This window comes from Pyricularia oryzae, chromosome 3 (assembly GCF_000002495.2).
Source record: "Pyricularia oryzae 70-15 chromosome 3, whole genome shotgun sequence".
Lineage (NCBI taxonomy): Eukaryota > Fungi > Ascomycota > Sordariomycetes > Magnaporthales > Pyriculariaceae > Pyricularia > Pyricularia oryzae.
Genome location: NC_017849.1, coordinates 1,475,868 through 1,499,777, shown reverse-complemented (window position 1 = coordinate 1,499,777; position 23,910 = coordinate 1,475,868). Strand labels below are relative to the sequence as shown.

Below are 23,910 nucleotides of genomic sequence, written 5' to 3'. Positions count from 1 at the left end.
CTAACCTCTGCACATTATGAGGTTCTTGATGATTTCAATGAATCTTTCGAAGACTTTTGCGTGCGATCTGCTCCCAAAACAAAGAAAAAGATTGAATAGAATGCTCTCTGCACTAATCATCATCGCACTGATCCCACTCGAGGTCATCGAGAGCATTCAGAAAGTCCCAGTCCCGAAGCTCTGCCTGGTTTATTCCGTCGTCAATTTCTTCGGCGCTCTCCTCGCACGGGGCAAGAGTGGGGGTGAATCGACTGCGAAGGCGAGGAGTCGTAATCAGCATCAACATCTCGTGGCGCGCGAACATTACTGCCTGTGCCATTGCGGGCTGCAAAGTTCTCTGGAGGGAGGTGAGCTCCTCCTCTCCATCCTCTTCTTCTTCCTCGACGTCAGGGATCGTCGGCAGCGAGTGACGTACATAGTTGTCAGGGTCGTAGTAGGCAGCATCAGTGAGAGCAATCGTGGAACGGCTCGTGGATATGTTCTCAGGCGTCAGGGGAGGGGGACGTTGCGCTCGCTGGAGGGACTGGCCCGAGCGGAGGCGCTCAGCGACTTGGCCTCTTTGGTATGGAGCCACCCAAAGACCCCAGTTGCCGTTGTAATAGTCGACGGGACGGTTGACATCGTGGGCGCCATCAATCTGATTGCCAGAAAGCTGGGACTCTTGAGCCTGCTGGTTCATGCTAGAGTTGACGATGTCTCGGAGAGTCTGCGGGTTCATAGTCTCCAGACCGGGGAGACTGTGCTTGAGGCCACCATTGGAAGTCTCGGCGTCTTTCTTGGCCTCGTTCTCTTCGGTCTTCTTTTCGGCCTTCTCCGGAGCTTGATACAGTGGAAGACCCATTACGATACGGTATTGGCCTGAATCGAATATGGGACGAACTCAAAATGTCAGTTCACGTTGCGTAATAGATGAAATGATGGAAAGTCAATTTAAAGGCTATAGAGTATACCTGAGTCTGGCTGTGATACTGGCAAAGAAAAGAGTCGACGGGAACTTGACCTCTCGGGGCGAGAACTTCGATTGCCTTCTTCAACTAACAAGATCTCGTCAGTATCCAGCTCTTGAAGTTCAGGAGTGGGACAAAAAGGCGGGCGGCTGAACAAACCTTGATCTGATGCGACAAGCCTGTGGTCACTTGGACTTGATGTGCAAAGAGAGTGGTCACGACAAAGCTTGACAAGATTGGTGGTGGTTGAAACGACTCTGTAAGCAGGGTGGTGATGTGGAAGAACAAGAATGGGAGACAAAAGCCTGGGGGCAGCATATGCTTTCGAAATTCCATCTGGGCCCAAGACTCCCAATAAGGAAGGCACGAGTGAAACGACGATCCAGTTCAAGGGGGAGCGTTTTCTGAGTGGCAGCACGCTAGTCGTCTTCTGAAGTGCCTCTCTCTCTATCTCTCTCAGTGTCCGCCCGGACACTGAGGCAGTCGTAGCAAAGCCGCAGCTCGGAGGCTCTGGCACCTAGCAGGCCTGTACCTTCCCTTTTCTTACTCGGGAGCCGCACTGAATGCGGAATTCTCCGTTTCGTTCGTCATCTTACTGCAGGTTTCGGAATCTGAAGCAGTGCTAACCAACTTGTTCTTTGGTGAAATTTGAATCATCGAGGAGTCTTGCACTGTGACCTTGATGCTCAAGGAGCGGGAAGATTTCTATACAACGCTTGAATCGTCTGTCTGCCCCAGATTGGCAACCTCGAGGTTGGTTCTGCGTTGGAGAAGCCCGTGCAATATGGCTGTCAACACTGCTGCTTAGAGATGACGCTAGACTTGGATCCTTCTCGGGGCCAGATTCGAGAACCTACGCCTTCCTTTTCTGCTCCCGGTTGTTTGCTGATTGGCTGTTGTTGGCCTTTCTCGGCAGAGACCCCGCTCCCCGGGAGCCGTAGGTGGCATTGATGTGGCGGTCCCTGACAGGCAGGCTAGCCCAAATTAGTCATCCTGACATACAATCGCACCGCCCGCCGCCACTGCTTCTCGTCTCCTTCATCGCTCGGCCAGCCGCTAGATACACCGAGGCGGGACGTGATGTGCGTCTCTCTTCTGGTTGCTGCAGCTTGGGAACCAACTTCCCCCAGCTTTCTCTGTTTGAGAATAGCATCTTGATCCTCACGGGAAAGATCACGGACCTAGCAGCGCCCTGCGATCCACGTTTTGTTGAGCATCCCCCAGCGTCACCAGCCCGCTCGCACGAGAGGCGGAGAGGAAGGGAGCTACAAGCTTTATGCATGTAATTCCTGACGTAGTTGCTGGAGGCTCTTCTTGTCAGGCTACCCTTTTAAGCCATTGCGGGCTAGTACTGACAATGAATGATGGCTGACCCTCATGAAGTACCCTATTCACGCCGTCGGAAACCTATAACGTACGAGCACGGACGATTCCAAGATACAAGGGCGAAGTAAAGGGAAAATTCGCCGCAGCAACCCAGCTAAGCCCAGAAAGAAGACACCAGGAACGACTGAAGAAACCTGCCAGGATCTTGCTCTCCCGAGCGCACGACACCGTTGCAAACGTCCTGCAACGAGCAACGGTGAAAGAATAGGCGTCGGACTTGCAAGCCCAGCCAGGTTTATGCCGCAGTCGATGGTAAAAACTTTGGAAAGTATGCCAAGTAAGCACCAGCTCAGATACCCACAAGTCGAGTCCTTTTAACTCGCGCTTGAAATCTGATGTCCAAACAGAAACACTGACTCAGACTCCAGCTGTGAAATCCAGCTGTGAGATCCAGCATTTGCAAGATAGTCTGCCGAGACGACTAGCACATACTCAACGTCCGAGATCAACCCAAGCTTCAAGGGCATGGAGGATAGCGCAACTCCGTGAGGGTGCCACCGCTGCCACCAAAGAACAACATTTCAACGAGTATTGTCAACGAGTATTCACAATACTTGTCAGGCGCTTCGACTATATATGAGAAATACGCGTCAAAGAGCTGAGACTCTGTATGAGCTCAAGAGAGAAGAATTCTGGTGGCTCCAGAAAGACTATATATGTGTCTTGTCTGATGACAACTCTGAACGGAGCAGTTCGTGAAAGCAGCTAAGAAGGAAACAGGAGAGTCGTGATGCTTGTAAGTTTCAAGCAAAAGAATGATTGTTTGTTTGACGCGTGATTACTGACGCGGCTTTCTGACCATCCACTTTTGTCCCACAGAGAATTTCATGACAGACAGAATCCCAGATTGGTCAAGAAAAAAACCAAGTACATGAACCTCAGTCTGGTCAAACCTGCTGTCATCATGACCTCGTTCTAGATTCCGACAAATTCCCATGTCCCGCCCACACAAACATCAAGCCTACAAGCGGTTGGTTTGCGTTTTTGCCGGGGTGTCTGATAGTAGTGCAAAACACAAGAATATCTGTTTGAACGAAAACAGGTCCATACCAGCCTCGTGACTATTTATTTGAGAGATCTCGGCTTCATCCAATTTCAAGGGCTCTTTAATACTCTTTTTCTCAAGATGAGCAGCTGAAGGAACTTGACACTGGGGTTCATAGTTTCGATAAGCGACCCAGTCCATTATGGGGGCGTATAGAAGATAGTCTTTACGGGCAAGCTTGCTTGTAAGCTGCTGCATACGTGATCACGAACATGCCTTAGAACTGCGCTTGCAGGCTTGTATCTTTGTTCATTCGAAGGGGCGTTCAAGCCGATCCTCTATCAGACCGGGTATCCAGCACACCTAACCGAAACGATGCTACAGGAGGTCTTGTTATGATTGTGGAAGGCTGGACATCATCACTATATATCACAACATCACTGCCGCTTGGATCGCAAGGAACTGGTTCCTTCGAGAGGCCAAGCGTACGGAGTACCCTAGTGGGCAGTAACATGCGTTGCTCGGCAATCTCTGCAGGCCATAAGCATACTAAATTTTACTAATGAGGCTTTTCTCTTTCTAGATTATCGATGTGATGGGAGGAGTACTCTCCTAACGTGTCATACTTGCGTCAAAGATAGGACAGGGGGCAATCAGTTCGCCTACGAATGTCAAGGACAATCATCAAGTAACAAAATAAGCTACCCTACGTTGAACGTAGCAATCAGCCTCCTGAGAATCTAAGATGCTTGGAGAGCAATCTTAGCATTAGAACCTAGTACAACCAAACCCCGTCTGAGCCAAACCAATGGGCAGAGGAGGCTGGCTCCTGTTGCCCTAAGCACTGGTGAAAGTTGTCGTTTGCGGGCAAGAGAATGGACTGGCCCCATAATCAAGGGAATCAGCGGTAGTGGTTGAATTGAATTCCAAACCACGTCCTCTCCTTGTTTGCTCCCTCAAACGTCAGTGTCTCTTCCCGTTAGGCCTCAGGCATCTGGCATGCTACCAGGTCTGAGCTACCACTCGGCGTCTTCCTGGACCACAAACGAGAACCGCGAATCAAAACGAGGGGACCCGGTTTTCTTTTTGCTTCGATTACACAGTTTCCCTGCCCGAGATGACAGAACTCCCATTTCTGCTGTTCTCCTCCTCCAACTTTTCTTTTCAAATCCTGTTCACTTGACCCCTCCACTTCGACTCTTCTTCTACACACCACAAATCACATTCCAAGCCTCCGACACCCATTTACCAATCATCCTCTTTGTTCTTTAACTCTTTGAGAGCAAAATGGACTTCCTCAGCATAATGCCCGCAGAGTTCCGAGACGAGTTTATCCGTCGAGGACTTCGATTTCATTTTTGGCTATCTTTCCCGACAATGGAAAGTCTTGCTTCAAACCCCCCTCGCATTGTCAACATGGTGATACGGCCATCACCCCTGCGTATCTTTGTGGTCGTATTCTCTCCCCCCTGGCTTCATTTCGTTCAGGTCTCTCCCGCGCCGGCCCCGCTTGGTCATACCGACGAGGGCAGCACGGGTTAGATCCCGATAGATGGAGCTGGTGTGCGATTTGTCTTGATCAACCCTGCTCATGACTTGCGACACAGAGACGGAAGTCCCTTTCATCTGATTTGAAGAAGCTTGGAAGACCTGGATGGACTTGCGTCGCTGGCGTTCCATCGTTTCTTCTACAAGTTCTGTATGCAAAAACAGTGACCCGATTTCTTCATGACGATAAAGGTGTCTATTCCTTGTATCAGGGGCGTGGCTCTGTGCCTCATTTATAAAAGCCTCGAAAAGACGATCCCATTTTCACTCACTTATCTTTGAAAAAGGCCAAGGTAAGTGCGATACATGTGCCTCGCTCGCGTTCTTTTTCCAGACCTGAAGCTCCTCTGTGGTATGAATTGAAAATGCTAACCAGATGTGGTCGTATTCAGGTTCGCCATCCCGAACGTCACTTGATCAGAGTCCCCCGGGGCAGAACATGTATCGTTACAGATACATTCAGCAGTCCTGTTAGTTTTGAGGGCAAGAGGGCCAAGGCGGGGCCTTGACCTCGAAACAAATGGAACAAATGAGCTACGCCCTGGCTGCGTATCCCAATCGTAAGAAGCAAGATACCTACCGCATTCAAGCTGAATCAAAATGACTGATACAGATCGCTAACGTGATTCTTCATCATGTAGGATACACCGTAATCCAGACCGGTGACAGGAATGGCAATACTCTCCCAGCCGCTGTCGTGGACGGTGTGGTGACCCATCCGTTCCACTACGGCTGCCCTCCTGCGTCGCCAGAACAACAAACTCAGTGTCCTCGGAGCAGCAGTATTCTTGTCACCTTTAGCCATCTACTCCCTCGCACGGCTCAACAGCCGCTCTTCAAGACCAAGGCACAGCCTGCAAGCCGAAACAGGGTGGAGGCGGTGGCTTGCCGACAAGTTTAAACTCTTTGTGCTGTTCAAACACTCAATGTACGCGCGCAACAGTCTTTGGTATGTTTCATTCCACAAGCTACAAAGAACATGCACAGTAGCTGAAAACTGACTGATTCGCCGTTTGGCAGCGGAAATCAACAAGTCTTTGAATCAAGACGCCATTGTTCCTCCACTGCCTCAAACTCACCTAGCTGGAGTGCTGAACTAACCGACAATTATAATAACAATGGATGGCCCTCTACAATGACCCTTTGATTACTCGACCAAAGGAGTTGCTGGAAGAGTTGTCATTTTCAAAGTACAATGATGGCCGCGCGACTCCGGGTGTTCCTGATAAGGAACTGGAACTTTGTTCTTGGGATGAGAAGGTTCACGGTACGATCACAAGAGAGGGAAAGTGTGTAGGCTAGAGCATTCAATTAAAACAATTTCAACTAGCTCATTCTCATGAAATTCGTCTCATAGCAAAGAATACACTGCAGTTTGGTATTTCCATCCCATGGTTGCAGCTTGCAAGGTAGATTCAGCCATGGCCATGACTGTCATTCTGAATACCTAGATAGCCGTAGCAGCGTCTCGAGCCCTGCCGGTAAAACATCCTCATCTCCCAATCACCAATCGAAGTGTGGAAAGACAAATGCAAACAAATCATCAAGTACATCCTCTTGCTCCTAGCAATCCTTTGTGTGAAAATACCAAATTCGGCCCTTACCATCCATGCTGCAAGGCTTGATCTGTAGTCTTACCACGCAAGGCATTGAAAAAAAGAAAAGAAAAAAAAGGCAATTGCAGTTGGAGATGAGCGCCCCATGAATTCTCGCAGACAAAACACGCGATAAAGCTTCAGATCGGGCGGTCGATGTTTGGCAATCCACATCGCGGTTGACCCCAGTGACCCAACTGTTGCGCCCTAGGCGACAAGGTGTCAGTAAATGTGCAATGTTCAATACAAAGTGCACCTTGCATGCCAGAGATGAAGAGGGCAACGCAGGACTGATGTGGCCAGTTAGGTGAGTGTTTTGTTATTGTACAGGTCATGTAAGCTGAGGTCGTAAGCCATATCGCTGAACAAGAGGCGTTCGCAAAGGAATCCTCCCAGGCGATTGTTGAGTGTGACCAACGGATTGACCTCTGTGGCTCTCAGCAGATAGTTGTCCACCTTGGTGCGGCCGGCGATGTCGCAGACATTGAACAGTTCGTTGACATGAGCCTGGTAGATTTCCTGGCAGCAGTACACCTCAAAGGCGGTACGCTCGCTGACGGCGGCACGTCTGATTATGATGGGAAGATCCTGCTCCAAGCCGCGCGTCCTTCTGTTCTCGCACAGGCGGGGTACTTCGTTTCGGAGATGCTCGATCAAGTACGACCAGCTGGCCTGACCAGCCATCCTCAGAGGCCGGTAGAAGGCAATGAGACCCACATGATCGAGGCGCACGTCGTAGAGGTCAGGCAGTTGGCGGATCATCTTGAGCAGAGAAGTCTCGGTGTTTTTGATCCGTGCATTCTGAAGGTGGAGCACTTGAAGGTTTGGCCACCGAGATGCTTTGTAGATTCTGTCACTGTATTCCTCCCGGAAGCCATCCTCATCGCGAAAGCCAATAGAAGCGCAGTCAAGATGAACCTGCGTCAAAGTCTCCGGCATCATGTACTTGACGACATAGCCAAGACGCGTAAGGTCATAGTCGTTTATGTCCCGGAATGGCGAGGTGACTGCGCTCCTAACCCTGGCAAAGCAGTCGTCGCCGTACATCGGAGTGATCTCTAGTACTTTGAGTCCCTTGCAGGCCTCTCTGAGCGCCTCGGGTCCCGCCAGGTTGATCTGATCTGAGAAGTCGTAGGGAGGATGCCGGACCCAGCCGTAAGGATCATAGCAGTCCCAGGCTGGCACCGCGTTCGGGATCTGCATGCCCGAGATGCGTAGGCCGGTAAGCTTGACACCTGCGGCGTGCACAGCAACTGGAAGGTCGATGATGAGGTCGCAGGGAGGACGGAAGTACCTGAGGGGTGACTTCATGGGGATGTCGTCATCTTTTTTGAACTGCCAGGAAGCGGCCCAGCTTACTGTAGTTGCGAACAACGCACAGCCCGAGTCAAAAGCAGCTTGTAGACCAGCGCCCAAGATGGTAACCATAGCTGCGCCTAGATGCTCTGGTCCTGGCGAGCGATCATCGTCCAAGACCAGACGGGTTGCATGCGGCATGCGAGCCATAGCCTGGGCCAGGCGTCGAATACCATCGCCAGATTTGCGCAGATACTGCTGAGCAAGGTAGCGTCTGCGATACTCATCGTGAATGCCGCGGAGAATGCGCATGCTGGTGATAAACTGGGCATCATTCTTGTTGGCTTCAGGGATGGGGGTATTCTTGTTGATGGGCGCGGACTTCTTCTGGCCGTCAGCGACAAGAGACCAGTGCTGGACCGTCTTCATGACTTGAGGGATTGTCTCAGTGACAAAGTCACCATCCTTGGGCATCCTTTGGATATACTCTCCCCACATGGTGCAGAGGTATGCTGCCAGAGCTTCCTGGCTGTCGGCAAGGAGAGGTTCATAGAAGCCGAGGTGAACATGGACGATTTGAACATGTTTCGAAAAGAATGAGTCTCGCGAGAGACGCTCAAACGACTCAAGAGATTGAGCGTCAAAGAGTGAGCAGTGAGCCACTTGCGGGAGCAGATGCGCTGCAACCTTGGCAAATCTGCGGCAGGTCAAGCGAATGTTCATGATATCGTCACCGTTCTGATTGCATCTTTCAAAGTATCTCAAGTCGTGAGGATCAAAATGTCCGTTGAACTTGGCATGGTTGAAGATCTGAAACAGAGTCTCCGACGGAAGATCAGTAAAACCGATCTTTCTCTTTTTCTCCTCCATGATTGCAGTGAGGCTATTTCGATCTTGACCTCTTGCGAGTTTGCTGTGAGCTTGTCGAGAGTTTGTTGTGAGGTTGCAGAGGTGACGAGCGAGTGAAGTTCCGGGACCGATAAAAGAACCTAGTCTTTTGACGTGACGGGGAGGACCGGGTCCACTTTTTGGACCCCCTCCGCTGCTCGAAAGCCTTGATCCGGCAACAAAGAACATAAAGTCCTGGCACTGTGCATTGTGAACGTTGGGGCTCCTGCTTGTTTGGGCCATCGAGCTCTACGGTACTCTTCTGCAGGAGCGCTTCAAATATGGCAGCAACCCCTCCGACACCCAGAGTGACAAGCTCTAGCCCCCCGGTACACTCTCCGTGACAGACGAAGCTCTTGCAATTGTAGTTGTCTCTCAACTCGAGATCTGGCTGAGATTACGCCAGTACCTCGGCCTGATATACCATAGACCAGGTCAAGGTCAGCTGAATAAGTTTCCCAGACAAGCAAGTATCTTTGTTGCGGTCCAATTAGTTTCAAAATGCAAGAGACCGTTTCTCCCAATCCCAGCCATCCGGATCAAAACAAAGACACGGGATTCTCCCATATCCTTTGTAGATGTTTTCTATATCCTTTGTACTCTCCCACCCGTTCTCTCCGCCTCACTCTAAGAGCTTGGAACCTCACAACTCAGATCATACAGCTGAACTTTCCTTTGGCAAACTTGCATATGTTAAAGACACATATATATCAACAATGGTTCGGATTGAGGAGACCCGTAAGGTAGAACGCAGCTATGCAGCCCCCAAATCTTGAGCGATTCCTTTGTTGGAATTTGTAAGGCATTCTGAATTCATGTTTCAAGCCTTATCCAAGCACCGTTTCCTCAAGCATCACATAGAAACCCTGTAGGCTGACTCTAGCCATACGAATCTAATGTTAACAGTTGGCCGTTTCAATCTTGGCCCTAGACCTACACCAAATTTGTCCACTGATCTAAAACTGCGCAGATGCTAAAGTTGCAGGACGAAGGCACCGCTGCACTGGGCCTCGTGCAAAGGTCATGATCCGTTGGCGCAGCTGCTGATCGAAAAGGGCGCAAAAGGGCATACGTAAGGTACCTAGGTAGGTAGGTAGGGTACCTGAATGGACACCTGTAGGCTAGGGAGACGGTAGACACGTGGGTCTTGCAGGATTTGACATGTCAGCAGCCATATTTTGTATGGCGTTTTTCATTTCCTCGTGTCCCCCGTTTTCCTTTCCTACAAACTCCCTTCCCACAAATTCTTTGCAATTATGTCAGCTGTGCTAGCCACTTGAAGTATCCCAATTGTCATGGACGCCATGGTTGAAACCCTGGAATCGGTTCTATGAGCGCGCTCTTCGTGGAGAAGCAAAATTTGTCTCAACCGCAGGCGCGAAGAAGGAAGACAATAAACTCAACACTCCATCCCCGATGGAAAATGAGTGAGATGGAAAATGAGTGAGTTTTCCCTACCACGGCCGCTTTTGCGCCATGCCAATCCTTTTCATAGGCCTGACCGGCAGATGCCGCCGTGCACTGACCAAAGCTCGAGGTTTTGTCTACCGGACCAGCAAACGGCATCTATGGGCCATTCCCCTTCCCAATAACCCGATCGACACTCACGGTTCTCATCCCCCATATGCCCGTCTTTCCAGCGCTCGTGACTGGTACAAAACGATCAACGGCGGCGCGGAGCTCCGTTGCTCCGTGAGCGATGCAAATGGGAGCGTCTCTTTGTGAGCGTACACGTCGTAAGCCACCCCACCCGAACAAACATGCTTGATCGCTGCGGCCCGTACAGAGCGCGTCGCGGGCAGGCGCTGTCGGCCTACACCACAGTCGATCACCGCCGGATTATTGTGCCACATCATGAGTTGGTGAACCAGCAGCATGGCCTTGAAGAAGTCGTGCTGAGACCATTGAACCCGGTCGGATCAATCTATGAAGTAGAGGCCGTGATGGAGATGACCAGGGATTTCAACCTCGCTCAAGCTTTGTCGTCAATATTTACCGTCAATTGCCGTCCAGCTTCATACCGCCAGGAGTTACATTGTGACATGACGGCTACAGTTTGCCGCACGAACTCTTGGCTCGTTGGTTTGCCAACATGCCCAACATCCATATCTTCACCCTGACGCTCGAGGCGGGCGAGACCGAGCAGATAAGGTCGAAAGGATGGTGCAATTGGCTTGGCAGCTGCCACTCAACCCGAATATCAGCAGCGGGTGGCATCCCGTGTCTCCGGAATCCGCAGTTCAGCGGACAACGGCAAGTAAGCACAGCTGTCAGGGGAGCACATGTGGATGCGAGACCTACACCGTCACCTACAGCAAATACATCGACAGGCTATTAGCGACAACGCATACGTGGACTATTCAGTGGAAGCAAAGCAAACAGTGGGCCCGAAAAGTATCCCTAAGATGGCATCATGGCTGTTGCGCCGAGATGGGGCTTGTTAGATTCTGATCTACAGGATTCTGATATTGATCTGTATGATTATTGAAACAAAGTGCTAACTTCATAGGTACATTCCAGGCATGTATGCATAGAATAGCTTGTCGTTACCGATTGCCCGCAATGCCTACACTTTTAATGTAGCGGAATTCTAGTTCTCCGGCCCAGGTTGCTTAACAAGATGGACTTGGCCACCGACGGGAAACACCAGAGCCTCAACGTTTGAATAATATAGCTTTTTGCTGCCACGAGCCCGAGCGGTCCCGGCATCATCCGGAGATACATGATAAACACGACTTCGGCCTGACAATAAATGGCCACGACCTGATGCTGCCTTGAAGAAGATCATAACAGGAGGACAAGTCCCTCCAAGCTGTCACCAATCCCTTCAGATCGCCGAGATCAATACGCCAGTTTAGGCATATACAATTCCGACACGCAGTCCGAAGTCCAATTTCACAGACTAATCGAGTTGAGGTGCCAGCGGCCAGCCAAAGTAAGACTTAGCTCAAACCATCCAATGATTTGAGTCTGCTATTGCTAACCTTGCCAATTTCTCAACACAGCCGAGTCAAAGCCCCGCAGTCTTGCCCAAGCTCTTCTACTCTAGGGGATATGTCAACAGCAGCAAGAATATCAGGAGCAGCAGTTCAAGTGCAACATGGGAGGTCCAGACTTTGTCAACAGAAAATTAAGAGAAACCAGTGGTCCTGCCGTCAGGCCAGTGCTGTCCTGCACCAATAAAATAAACCCAGGTCCCTGGGCAGAAGTTTCAATGCACTTCGGCCTCGGTGGCACTTTTTCGTTACAAGCTAGTTCTTGAGATACAATCTATACTACAATAAATGCAAATGGGTAGTCTGATTCACCTGCCATTGGTGCCAAATACAAGGACAGTTCTGCCGTGCTGCCCTGTCGATCTCAAAAGGCCTGGCAGGAATAATATTAGCTAGCGCTGGGTCATTTGTGGCAGGGTCATCTCGAATAGAAGATATGCCCTTGCATAGTCAGCCATTTTGTCAGTGTTATGTCAGGATACGGAGCACTAGTGCACAATGATAAACACCACGGGCTTTGTTTATTCACCTTGACTATTGCCCAGCTCAGTGCCCTTTGGACAAAAGAGTTTCATAATACCAAGCAGACCTATGAACCCAGTTGCTCGATTCCCCACATCCATTGCAAAACACCCGCCCATCCCCTACAAGGCATCACCAAAACCCCCCTGTCATCTTTAGTACACCCGTGGGTAGTTGGAGATGATGAGGTTCTTCAAGCTCGTGGTCCCGTTCAGCCCCTGTGCAACGGCTTGGGCGAAGCTCTGAGCGTTGAGGTCGGCGCCCTTGACGCTCGTGTGCGTGTGGTCGCGCGGGTACAGCGCATTGGTGGCGACATTGCCGAGCTTGAGGTACATCCTGGCGGTGGCGGTGAAGTGGTCGACCTGGGTGACCCTCGAGTCGGCGAGGGCCCTCTGCGCCGTGGCGACGTAGCCCACGAACCGGGGCGCGCCGCTGCCGTACTGCCCGCCCTCCCACAGGTTATTGGGCGTCTGGGAGCTGAGCACCACCGTGGCCCCCTTGGCGAGCATGAGCTTGGCGGCCTGGATGTAGTAAAACACAAAGGTGTAGACTGCCTCGCCCGTCTTGTCCGAGTAGCACACCTCGGTCCCGGAGCCGGGGCAGTCGGACCGCCCATTGTCGTTCTTGTTGGGCGAGCCGCCGTCGTTGTGCCCAAACTCAATCACCACCACGTCGCCCGCCCGCACCAGGTTCGCCACCTCGGCGAACCGCCCCTCGTTCCAATACGAGCGCGCCGACCGTCCGCCGATCGCCTTGTTCACCACCGGCGCGGTCGTGTACTTTTGAAAGTGGTTGCCCCAGCCGTCCGTCTGCCCGTCGTTGGCGCCGCTGCGCGCCATGGTGCTGTCGCCGCACAGGTAGATGGTCGCCAGCACCTGCTGCGGGAGGAGCAGGGCGCCGAGCGCGCCTGCGAAGAAGGACGTGGGGAGCTGCATTGTAGCTTTCTGACGGCAGGCGTATTGGGCTCTGGAGAGGAAGATGATTTGACGGAGGGCCTGTGGGACGAGAGACGATCAAGGCTCCTGCTGGCCCGAGGAGCCACGGCAGCTTGGTTATATACCTAGGTATTCACATGTTGCTCTGTAGTTGCATGGGGGATTCTGCGCGATGGATGTACCGATTTGCGCGTGGGCGGGTCTGGAACGGAAAATTGGCCATCAAAGCGCTCGGTGTAACCTGGGTGACACCGTCACGGCTGCATCTCCTGCCTCATTTGGCGTTTCTCCGCAGAGTTACCAGTGATTTTTCCCCACGTTTTCTTCAGAGTGCCGGACATGATGGACGGATTCCACCAGTCAAAAAATTGGGGTATATTAATTCTACCAGAGTCGTAGGTGGAGAGCAAGAATGTAAACAAGGACGAGGTGGTATTGCATGTACGTCGGAGCAACCCCCCTCCGAGTAAGTTCGATCTAATCACAGATCAAGCCAAGATCTGGTCCTACAATACCTCGGCACATCGATTCGTCGCGAGCAAATCAGGAACGAATGAGGGACATGGTTATGCAATAATAAAACAACATTTGAATGTATTCATCTCTGTATCTGTTGATGATAACGCTATCGAAGCAGCGACTCACTGAAGAACGTCCAGTCCTTCCCGTCTAGTCTTGAAAAAAAGGATACTCATGAGGGGCGGGCAGCCCAGCCCATTCAGTAGGCGAAGTCTGACCAGCAGCGTGAGCCGGGTTAACCGGCAGTTGCCTTCCTGACTGGGACAGCCGCTTGTACTGGTAGTTATCGGCCATTAGTTGCACGACGCGCTGGCCGCCTTGGAGCCAGTAGCGCGACCGCCGCTGGGAGCAGCTCCGTTTGCAGCAGCCGCGTTAGCAGTGCTTGCATTGCCAGCGCCGCCACCACCGGCAGCGCCGCCAAAGGTAAAGTCGACGCAGCTCATGTAGGTCTGCTTGGCCTCGTCGCTGTCCCACCACCACTGCAGCACGCAGGCGCCGGCGGTGCCGCAGGTCGACGGCAGGGTGTTTGGCATGGTGACGCTAAAGTCGGTGTTGTTCTTTGCAACGCCCGTCTTGGTCGAGGCGTAGTTTTGGAACTCGATGAGCGGCTGGCCGATGATGGAGTTTGTGGCCGTGTCGACGACCGAGACGTTTGCGATGCCCGTGTGCGGCGCGCCAATGTTCACCTTGATGGGCACCGTCTGGCCGGGGCTGAACTTTTGCACGTCGCCGGGCTTGGCGTCGGCGAACGGGATGCCCTTGCACAGCTCCAGCCGGCACTTTGTCGGGTCAAAGTCGGCCTTGGCCTGCTGGCGAAGGCCTTGGATGTTGCCGAGCCGGTCGGAGCTCTCGGTGGACAGCATCTGCTGGCCGCAGGCTTGGCCAAAGGCGCTGGCTGCCTGCCTTACTGGGGGGCTAGTCACGACACCATGTCCGTAGACGACGGTGGCAAAGGAAAGGACGGAGAGCAGGGAGTACTGCATTTTGTGGGTGCTGTATGTTTTGAGTTGGGCTGATGTATCCTTCAGTGTCAAAATGTTCCAGTGTCAGACTTGGTCAAAGTACTGATGAATGTGGAGAAGCTTGTAAGATGGTGATAAATGGTTTGTTTATACAAAAGAGTGACTCGCAGCTAGTACGGCAAAGAATGGAAGGTTGGTCAAAAAATTGACAAGAATTGAAAGACGAAACAGAAGTGAGGATGACGAGGAAAAGAGAAACCTCACGGTACTATGCCGGAGGCTCTCCTCTACTAAATAGCTTTTCCGCCCTGGCCCCGACCCTCTGTTTTCTCTATCCCTTGCCCCCCTCCAACCCGCCGCCGCGAGACCCTCTGCATCAAAGAAATTCGCGACGCGGTGAGACACAGCCCACGAGTCTATTTCGAGCATGTCTATCCGCGACCAACCGGATCACCGATAAGGCGAAAGGGCTGTGGATGCGCGACTTGCGCTAAACGCAAATGACAAGGGGGACCCCATCTGCCCGCTGCAAGGGGCAGATCAACTGTTTCCCTCCCTCGGAAAGGGACCGAAACAATTGCCACAAAGTTTCAATCTGAAGTTTTGGGATCGACCGCCAAAAGGTGGAAATGGCATGGTTCCTTGCCAATAGAAGGCTGTCGCACACCCCTGAATAGTATCCATCTCCCTTGAAGTGGGAAGAAATGGTGCGACTTGAGTCTTGGGGTCATGATGTCGTCGAAAAAGCTTCAAACGCATGAAAAGAAATACCTATTTGTCCTGCCGTCGTGGCTTCGCAAACGGGTGGACCCTTGTTCAGGGGTTTGAGCAATGCGCGATCGAGTGCCGCATTAGGCGTAGTTTCGAAAAAAAAACCGAACAAGTAAAAAAGACGAGACGTTGACAGCAATGCGAACGGTGACGGCGACAACTGTTTTGTTGCTAAATCATGACATATCGGACTCACACCTTGACTATGATTCATGGGCAAATAAATAGCTTTGCTGGGCTGTGATACTGCTAAACAAAGCCAAATGTCGAGTTTCTCAAGGGAGATCAAACGTAAGCAGATTGAGGACGGCGTCGAATAGGTGGTCTTGTCTTCCGCTTCGGCGCAGGAGCCGGTTTTGCCTCCGAAGTAGAGCTTGTGGGAGATGAAGGCAGCGAGGGGAGGGGCTTTTCCGCGAGTCGCCGTCTTTGGCGCTCGGCTTCGGGATGCACGGGAGGCGGGACTTCGGCTCTGACGCGGTAACGCTCCTTTGCCGTCTCGAGCTTGAGCAAGAGGCTCTGTCGCCAGTTGTGCACAATGAGGGAAACCAGCTCTGCGTACTCTGCCCTGATCGACTGCATGCTGGTCACGGAAGGCGGCCTTCTTGATCTGCTTTCCTTGTTTGACCGGGACGGTGAGGTCCTGGCGCTGCCCTCCTTTCTTACTGGCTTGGGCCTGACAGGAGCAGAGGCTCGCCTCGGGTTTGGTGGCCTGCTTGAGACCTTGACCACTATTGGAACATGAGCCTGTCCGGGCTCTTGGGCAGATGGCCTCATCTTGAGAGGTTCTGGCCGCTCCTCAGGCATAGCTCCCATCGTTCTCCTCCGTCTCACTTTGGGAGCCACGCTAGGCTCCTGGTCGACATCCTCGCTTACCCTGGGCAGGGTGGGGGTGTGTTGGCGGTTGATCCCAAGCCCACTCCAGGGCATGCCGTCGTCTATGAGATCGGATCTGCTTGCCGCAAGGCCAAAGCTGCGTCTGAGATCAACCATCGATCGTTCATACTCGCTCGGTCGGGGCCGGTTTCCCTGAATAGAAGAGGCCGCCGCCGAAAAGACGGTTCGTGTCGGCGAGAATGGGGGGTGGGTGGCCCCTGGGGCGGGTCCAGGGGGAACTTGAAGTGTCATGGAAGCTGGTAGTGTGGCGCGACGATCGCTCCTCTGTCGTCCACCCTCGAAGCCGGGATCTTTCTGCTGAGCGGCTACCTCGAGCCACATTTCGATGCTGTCAAGAAGGTGGAACATTGTGTGCAGAAGAGTCGTGCTGTTTGTTCCTTCAGCCTGGGGGTTTGCACCCGTCGCAATTTCGGTTGCGAGGTGCTCCCTGATCCTGGGGATCTCCGATATTGGTTGGCGAACATCATGATCAATATCCTCGGTTTCTCGGATCTGCCAGGGTCTTTCCGTCGAACGGTCCGCCGCTGGAGTGGTTGGCTGATGCGATGTTTCCATGATTCCAGTACTTGTTCCTAATAAGTCATGAATCAGTGGTCAGAATAGTGCTTGATGATCGTCGCTTGCTGGCACGTCCGAACAAGACGGGAGATCGGGAGACTCAAGGTATAGAAGGTTATTTTATTTTCGGGAGAATATCTGATCTGAGCGAACCACCTGAGCTGCACCACTTCACATCGAGGTTATGGGATCAAGACCATAGGAATTCGGCTGATAATATGCGACGAAATGCATTGGCCCAAATACACGTGTGCCCTTTTTACCTGAGCCGAAACGGCGAGCAAGTAATAGTGATTACAGTGTGTGCAGTCGTGGGGGAAATGGTGGAAAGCGGCCAAAGCTCTGTTTGAAGCTAAGGTGTGCCTGCCAGCTCCAGTCCAAGCTGCACATGGATATTTTCGAAGATCGACATGTCCGCGAAATCTTGCCGTTCCTTGCGCGCCCAATTTTATTATGTGAGCATTTATTTCCTCCTGTGTGTTGCTGCTTTCGGCTTGTTAATTACTTTCCTAGCTTCTCTCACTATCCGGGTTTGTATATTCGGTTTCCTTTTTTTTTTCTCATGTTTTTTGTGTCCCTCTACAGTATAGTTGCCCGAAGACTTAGTGATCACTAAGGTCCATCGTAATGCAACAATGAGAATTCAGGGTCTGCACCCAACATATCGAACCCAACATTCACATTCAAGCATCGCAAGCATGGGTCGTCTAGACGTTTTAAGCCGTTTTCTGCTGCTTTCATAGTCTGTAAGTTAATGCGACTTTAGATCGTGTGTAGAGTTTACGTCACTTTCTAGCGTGGACGCCTACGTGCATGGCACATCTGGGGAAGCAAAAAAGCACACGCAACCAAGACCAACGGCTGCAGAGACTATGAGGAGCAGTGCATACCAATTGCTCGCAATCGACAGGAGAATGCATGACAACTGCTGACCCGCTACGGAACTTCGGACTCACTGACCCCCACACGGACAAAAACCTACATAGGCTCGCTCACCAGTTTGACATTTGTCGAATGTGGTCAAGCCCACGCGGGCACACCAAGCAAGCCAAGCAAACCTTTTAATCCTTTCGTTTTCCGGTATGAGGGCCATCAGACCCTAGATTACCTTATTAGGTACAGTAGGGAGGTAGGTACTTACTGTAGGTACCTCGATACATACAACGTGGTCAGCAGCAAAAGCCATCACCCCCACTCACTAGCCGAATTGAGCCGTAGTGGGACCATTAGTCTGGGCGCGTCTTCTGGAATTCCATCATCAGGGCGGAGTAGTTTAGTAAACCAACCATCCATCCCACCACCGCACACTTGGAGTCTACGGTGCGCGCGAGTTTCTAAACAGCCATCAGACGAATGCGCCGCCAAGGCAAATATACCCTCGCTGTAACCTTGGTCTTCCGTGCTTTTATCAAGTCGTCAAATACAAACCACCCGCTGCTTACGCGTCAATTCCTGGACTAAGCATGCGACTTTCGCGAAGACCGCGCTTTGGAGGCGAAGTTTCCCTTTAGCCTCCTATCTGACGTCCAGCACAGATTGAGGGGTAAACCTTTTTCATATATCCCAACATGCGAAGTATCGGCCGTAAGTCACGCTCGCTCCTTTCGCCACGTGAAAGCGCCTTTCTTGACTGCCCGACTGACCAACGCAACCTGTCACCCGCCAAATAGTATGGCCCTGGTTCAAGGACCAGGGGCTTATTCCCCTCGAGATGCCCTTTGCCGTTTGCAACCTGCCACGAGTAATGCGACTTCTCCAGAGCGACATCTCAGCCAAGAGAACGCCCCTACCCGCCTTCCAACTAAAGATAAACGCCCAGTATCTCGAACAAAAGTGCATCGCACTGATCATAGAAGCCTGCGGCAACGCAAGAGTGCGGCACGAAGGCTGCCAGCAATGCTTCTCCCTTGGCTTGGAGTGCATTACTGCGTATGGCCTAGGCCCGGTCGCTGAAGAGGTGGCCAATCATAGCTGCGCTCGATGTCTCTTCAACGAGAAGAGTTGCATGGGACCCGGGAAAACGTGTAGCCTACGCGGTAGGTGGTTATATTTTACAGGCTTGCCAACACTGAACTTGAACCTGACTCTTATGGTTTACTTGTTTAGACCAAAATTCCGCTGGCAATCCAGCTCCTAAACCCTCACAGGCCCGGGATGGCTCGATACCTCAGAGAACATACGTGGACCTTACGTGGGAGCATCCGACACAATCAGGCGCCGGATCAGGTAGTGCCGGCGCATCATCTACGGCTGTTCTGAGTGCGACGCCAACCACAGACAAGACTCAACATCCGGCCGCTGCAAATCCGAATCGCCCTTTACCGATAATTCCACAGAAGCGCCAGGCTACAGATGTGCCTAGAATCAACACCCAAGGCCTCGTTGCCCAACGCAGGGCTCAACCGATACCAAATCAGCAACCGTCATATGGCCAGACTGATGCTCCTCGTCTTCTTGAACCAAGCAGACAACCCAGACGTCGATACTTGGCCCCTAAGGTGACTCAACAAGCACCTGGTGTTAGTGCGGCTGCAAACTCATTGACTCTGACCCAACAAACCCCTAGTCAGACTCGTCAATACATATGGCAGCCTCCCACCCCAGTAGCGCAACAGGAAACACCATACCCCCATGATGCTACGCAGCCACCCATGAAGCGAAAGCGAGGGCGGCCACCCAAAAACAGAAATGCCCAGTCTCGGCCCCCGATGCAAGTTTGGGTTGGAAATGTGCCTATTGAACAGTACTCCGATGAACAGTTGGCGGCAGGGATTAGTGTCTTCACCGCAGAACTGAACCGTCGGAAATTTGGTACGCAGTACCCGGAACACTTCAGCCCAAGACGGGCGATTTTCACACCGGCTATGCCGGTAACTATACCCCAAGTGTCAGCTCCGTTGGGGAGTTCCCAAGTCCACTCCCAGGACCGTTTGCAGGCAACAGCGAGTGATCCGTCGCGGGCAGTCTCGGGATATGGCTCAGGGGTATATCAGACTAATCTGTCCGGTCCCTCTCAAATCTCTGGTACGCAGCCACAAACCTCGCAGGGAGGCTCTATGGGTGCCAGCCATGGCAAGGATATGACATCTCCCAGCACCACCTCACAGCTCATATCCCCGCCGTCGTCGTTGGGGCCACGGCATTCACCCTTACCCCTCGAGTCTGCCCAAGAAAGTCGAGCTACTGGCTCTGCAAACGGCACCACTCCACTGCAGCAAGAAACGACGGTGCAAAAGTCGACCAAAAGCGGCAGTGTTGCCAACAGCTCGACCCAGGCGAAGCTTGGAACGGGCGATTCGTCAGAGCCCACGCTCGCAAGCACCTCTGGCCCGTCCACCACCCCGTGGGGACAAGTCTCTCGCAGCCCATCCGAGGTTGCCTCGGTGCGCCCGTCGGACGGCCCCGCTGTGTTCATTAAGAATGAAACGGGCAACGGGATGCCGCCGACAGGGCAGCCAGCAAGCATCGCTACTGCCGCGCTTTGCCTCGCTACTAACTTGGCCAAGTCGGAGGAGGGCGGCGGTGGAGGCGACCAGCGACAATCATCACCTCGAGTTAAGATCGAGAGGGATTGATGAAAAGGCGTCTCCGCGTCCAAGCTTTCGTTGACAAAGCAACGTTCGCTTGCTGGGGTATATAATGTATAGGTATAAATGATATAGGTATATGAATAATGTGAAATGTGGTCAGGATCGAGCTTTTCCTTGGTTATTTGCCAAACCTTGCTATGAAGTGAAGTAAAGCCATGCCGACGAGCGCATGCGATGGTTGGTCATTGCATGGTTCTGGAACTGGACAGTCACATGGATGACACCATCGACAAGCTTGTTGATTCGCATTATTGACTTGGTGAGCACAAGGATTTCCTGGGTCCAGCCGCATGTGAATCTTTTCCGACTTGGGAAAGATTTACAAAGATACCTCGTCTCCATGGGATTGGGCAGCAAAAATAGCCATTGATCAAGGTGAATGTTTGGTTTAGGCGACGCAATGACGGACCGCATACCTGCTATACATTCCCGGAACCCCGCTAACCTCGGCAGTGGCTTTGACCTTCACTGGCGATGGCTTCGGTTCCTTCGGATGATCCTGGGGCGCAGTGTGATCGCATAGACGCAATGAGTTATGCAACAATCGTTCGTTCAACAAAATTTTTCAATGTCTCGCTGTTCATTTCTCCGACCTAGATTTTCCAGCACAAAGAGATTAAGAATGTTCTAAAAACAACACAGCAACGACAATCAAGCTTCGAGCGAAAAAGAACAAACAAGGGCAAAGTCCCTTGGCATTCTTAGTGCCCTTCTTGGCGAGATCCTTTACCCCAGAAGAAAACCTGGTCGCCAAGTTTTTTAGCGTCAACGGCTTCCCTGTGCTAAGAGCAGCTGAGCAATCCCCTCTGCGGCTGAGGCGCTGCCTCCCCGATGACGCAAATTCCTCGCTGCTTTGCAACAAGATTGTTTTTTCTGTAACAGTTCTTCTCGATTGAATCACCCCTCATCCCAGAAAAAGAAAAAGAAATAAAAAGCAAATCAACTCACAATTTTTTGATTTGCGACATGCCGAATTGCTGGGAAGCCCACGCCCTCCCCGACCGAGCAGCATCGGACGCTCACCGCCCCCAGCAGCGGCTCTGCGTGGCGGGGCTCCACCAGCGCGCGCACTCGGTCACGGACCCATACCACGCCGGGGCGCGGCATCGCCACCAGCAGACGGTCCGGCCGGTGTCGGCAGAGGGCCAGCGCCGCGACGGCCCGCACGCGCGGCAGTCGGCGTACGACGCGCCTCCGCCGGCCCAGGATTATGGGTATCGAGGTCCCGGCGCAACCGGGTCAGAGTACCGCACGCCCTCTGCGGCGGAGTTTTATGCCGGGGTGTGGCAGCCGCCGTCGTCTCCGAGACATTCAAATGTGCCGAGCGTAGGCGGCTACCAGGCCCCGGAGCAGCCGGTTTATGCTTCTGACCCGGCGCCGTCGGGGGTTAATTCGTACCCAATGTCCCCGCCATATACGCCTGCTCCGGGTGCGTCGTATGCTTCGCCGGCGGTTGGGTATGCCCAGACGCCACCGCCGCCTACGCCGTCGAGCCCCTACACGCCGTATCAGGGATATCAGCAACCATACCAGACGCAGCCATTCTCGCCAGTTTCCCCGCAGCAGCCGAGTGGTGTCTACCAAGCATATCGGGATCCGAACGCGCCATATCAGCAGCCCCAGGGGCAATACACCGCATACCGCCCCCAGGTTCCAGCGCTCAAAGTCAGCCACCAGAGCAGTGGTGTGCCACCGAGTGCGGCAGGGCAGTCCTTTATCGCCGAGCTGCCGGCTGAGGAGGTACCCTCGACCCGGATGAAGCCTGACCGCCAGCAGCCGGTGGAGCTCATGGCCGAGACACCGGCATGGAAGGATCCTGTTCTTGGAGGTGATACAGCCGAGCAATGGGCCGAAGAACTCAGTAAAAGGTTTGAGAGGACAACGATCGACGCTCAAAACAACTACTCGGGATCAGTTGAAGCACCAGCGCCGTTGCGTATCCGCAAGTCGACCAAGAAGACAGGTGATCATCCAACGAGTTCTACCGGACACCCGAGGACCTTTGATGTCGGTGGGTTGGATCAGCCGAATCAGTCGGATCCGGCGCAGCTGATCCATCAGCACTTGTGGTCTGGTTCTCGCCAAGGACCAGCTCCATAGCCGCAGCTTCCTCCTCTTGCCAGGCCCTCCTCGGCAACCACCATTGCTTCCATTTTTGGATGCTCTAGGGGGGTTTTTATGAGGTTACACATGACGGGATAAACTCAACAAACACCCCGGCTTGCCCTTGGTAGCACCTTAACATCAGCCATCCCTCTTGTTAAAGCCTCTTAATCTTCTGAGTATTTCTAGACATACGACGTTCCTTTAATAGTAATGGTTCGAGTTTTTGCATAATATCGGCTGTTCTGAGGTTCCCGGTCGGTCTGGGATATAGTCTTCTGAAGGGACAGAAGATGGAAACATTTGTTAGAAATTATGCTTTGCTTGGTCTTCATCACTCCTATCTTCTTATACGTAACCTCCCTTGGTGCTGGACTAGTACTTGCTTTGTACAAGATTCATAATGAATGGATCTTTGTATTCATGCCCTATCAATCCCCCGCTCACTAGCGAACTGTTGCATTAACACTTGACAATATGCTCAAATAATCTATTTATAGCTCATTTGCCATTTACCCACCTCAACTTGACGCTATACAGATATATTACATAGTAAATGCTGAATATTGGCCTGGTAGATATCTTTTCCTTTTCCTGAAGCCACGTGATATCCCAGTGTTTAAAGCTCGCAGTGCTTTTCTTCTGGAACTGTATGATTCTTTTCCCTTCCATTTACAACTTTGTATTTCACACTGTCAGAATAACCAAGGCATCAACCATTCCCACAAATACGTTTTCAATCGAAGCTCTAGGACTTCTCCTACACCACCACCATTATGCACTGGGAAAAGAATCTCGCCCTTGCTATCGCTACTTCAACTTGCATTTCTGTGGTGAACGCTGCCAAACTTTGCAAATGGACTGTGCTCAATTCAGAGGGCGAAATAATCGAGAGCGGGTCCTGTCTCAACACCGAATATATGAAACACGGCGATATTCATGTCGAGTTTGAAAACGACTGCACGCCGATTATTTTCGGGGCTGATCTTGTGGCCGAGAAAGTCACCATTAAAGGGGAAATCGAGGAGGTTCTTGGCTGTGAATAGCCTCGAAACTAATCAGCTATCTATACGACCGGAAATGCCTTTCAGTGTATTCCAGTCGCAGTGCTGTTGCTTGCGGCAATGCGGGTTTCTATCAGCTTTTTCCACTGGGGACAGAGAGGAGGTTTGACACAAAGATTCACGACTTTCCAGTCTCAGCTTTCAGTCTGCCCTAAAGGCAAGTACAGACTTGCGAGCTTGGCATGTGTACCACATGAGCTCTTGGGACGTAATCAGCGTCGAGTAGTTTGATTACACATTTCTCCAGGCAACCTAAACTGCAAATTCAACACGTCATTAGGTTTTGCAAAACATAATACAAAAGCACATGAATTCAGACTTGACCCTCCATTTGTTTCTTTCGTTTGGATT

At 52.1% G+C, this 23,910-nt stretch overlaps 10 protein-coding genes across 10 annotated transcripts; 4 read left to right on the top strand and 6 right to left on the bottom strand.

The window, feature by feature from the left end:
• Positions 1–112: 112 nt before the first annotated feature.
• MGG_07680 (uncharacterized protein) lies at positions 113–841 on the bottom strand (the record flags this gene model as incomplete). The annotated part of the gene is made up of 1 exon (XM_003711574.1): positions 113–841. One exon carries the CDS (start codon positions 839–841, stop codon positions 113–115), a length of 729 nt encoding a protein of 242 aa, XP_003711622.1.
• A 959-nt stretch (positions 842–1,800) lies between these two features.
• Positions 1,801–2,800, bottom strand: MGG_16688 (uncharacterized protein; the record flags this gene model as incomplete). Its single annotated transcript, XM_003711573.1, has 3 exons — positions 1,801–1,909; positions 1,958–2,248; positions 2,766–2,800. 3 exons carry the CDS (start codon positions 2,798–2,800, stop codon positions 1,801–1,803), a joined length of 435 nt encoding a protein of 144 aa, XP_003711621.1.
• Positions 2,801–5,395: 2,595 nt separating this feature from the next.
• Positions 5,396–5,767, top strand: MGG_16687 (uncharacterized protein; the record flags this gene model as incomplete). The annotated part of the gene is made up of 2 exons (XM_003711572.1): positions 5,396–5,426; positions 5,508–5,767. The coding sequence occupies 2 exons, from the start codon at positions 5,396–5,398 to the stop codon at positions 5,765–5,767; spliced, it is 291 nt and encodes a 96-aa protein (XP_003711620.1).
• Positions 5,768–6,764: 997 nt separating this feature from the next.
• On the bottom strand, positions 6,765–8,627 carry MGG_07679 (uncharacterized protein; the record flags this gene model as incomplete). Its single annotated transcript, XM_003711571.1, has 1 exon — positions 6,765–8,627. One exon carries the CDS (start codon positions 8,625–8,627, stop codon positions 6,765–6,767), a length of 1,863 nt encoding a protein of 620 aa, XP_003711619.1.
• A 2,110-nt stretch (positions 8,628–10,737) lies between these two features.
• Positions 10,738–11,089, top strand: MGG_16686 (uncharacterized protein; the record flags this gene model as incomplete). Its single annotated transcript, XM_003711570.1, has 2 exons — positions 10,738–10,902; positions 10,961–11,089. 2 exons carry the CDS (start codon positions 10,738–10,740, stop codon positions 11,087–11,089), a joined length of 294 nt encoding a protein of 97 aa, XP_003711618.1.
• Positions 11,090–12,318: 1,229 nt separating this feature from the next.
• MGG_07677 (rhamnogalacturonan acetylesterase) lies at positions 12,319–13,098 on the bottom strand (the record flags this gene model as incomplete). The annotated part of the gene is made up of 1 exon (XM_003711569.1): positions 12,319–13,098. The coding sequence occupies one exon, from the start codon at positions 13,096–13,098 to the stop codon at positions 12,319–12,321; it is 780 nt and encodes a 259-aa protein (XP_003711617.1).
• An 812-nt stretch (positions 13,099–13,910) lies between these two features.
• MGG_07676 (uncharacterized protein) lies at positions 13,911–14,804 on the bottom strand (the record flags this gene model as incomplete). Its single annotated transcript, XM_003711568.1, has 1 exon — positions 13,911–14,804. The coding sequence occupies exon 1, from the start codon at positions 14,598–14,600 to the stop codon at positions 13,911–13,913; it is 690 nt and encodes a 229-aa protein (XP_003711616.1). The 5' UTR covers positions 14,601–14,804.
• An 831-nt stretch (positions 14,805–15,635) lies between these two features.
• Positions 15,636–16,799, bottom strand: MGG_07675 (uncharacterized protein; the record flags this gene model as incomplete). The annotated part of the gene is made up of 1 exon (XM_003711567.1): positions 15,636–16,799. The coding sequence occupies one exon, from the start codon at positions 16,797–16,799 to the stop codon at positions 15,636–15,638; it is 1,164 nt and encodes a 387-aa protein (XP_003711615.1).
• Positions 16,800–18,097: 1,298 nt separating this feature from the next.
• MGG_07674 (uncharacterized protein) lies at positions 18,098–20,499 on the top strand. Its single transcript, XM_003711566.1, has 3 exons — positions 18,098–18,386; positions 18,473–18,838; positions 18,909–20,499. The coding sequence occupies exons 1-3, from the start codon at positions 18,371–18,373 to the stop codon at positions 20,375–20,377; spliced, it is 1,851 nt and encodes a 616-aa protein (XP_003711614.1). The 5' UTR covers positions 18,098–18,370; the 3' UTR covers positions 20,378–20,499.
• A 647-nt stretch (positions 20,500–21,146) lies between these two features.
• MGG_07673 (uncharacterized protein) lies at positions 21,147–23,073 on the top strand. Its single transcript, XM_003711565.1, has one exon. It carries the CDS (start codon positions 21,359–21,361, stop codon positions 22,490–22,492), a length of 1,134 nt encoding a protein of 377 aa, XP_003711613.1. The 5' UTR covers positions 21,147–21,358; the 3' UTR covers positions 22,493–23,073.
• The last annotated feature ends 837 nt before the right edge of the window (positions 23,074–23,910 follow it).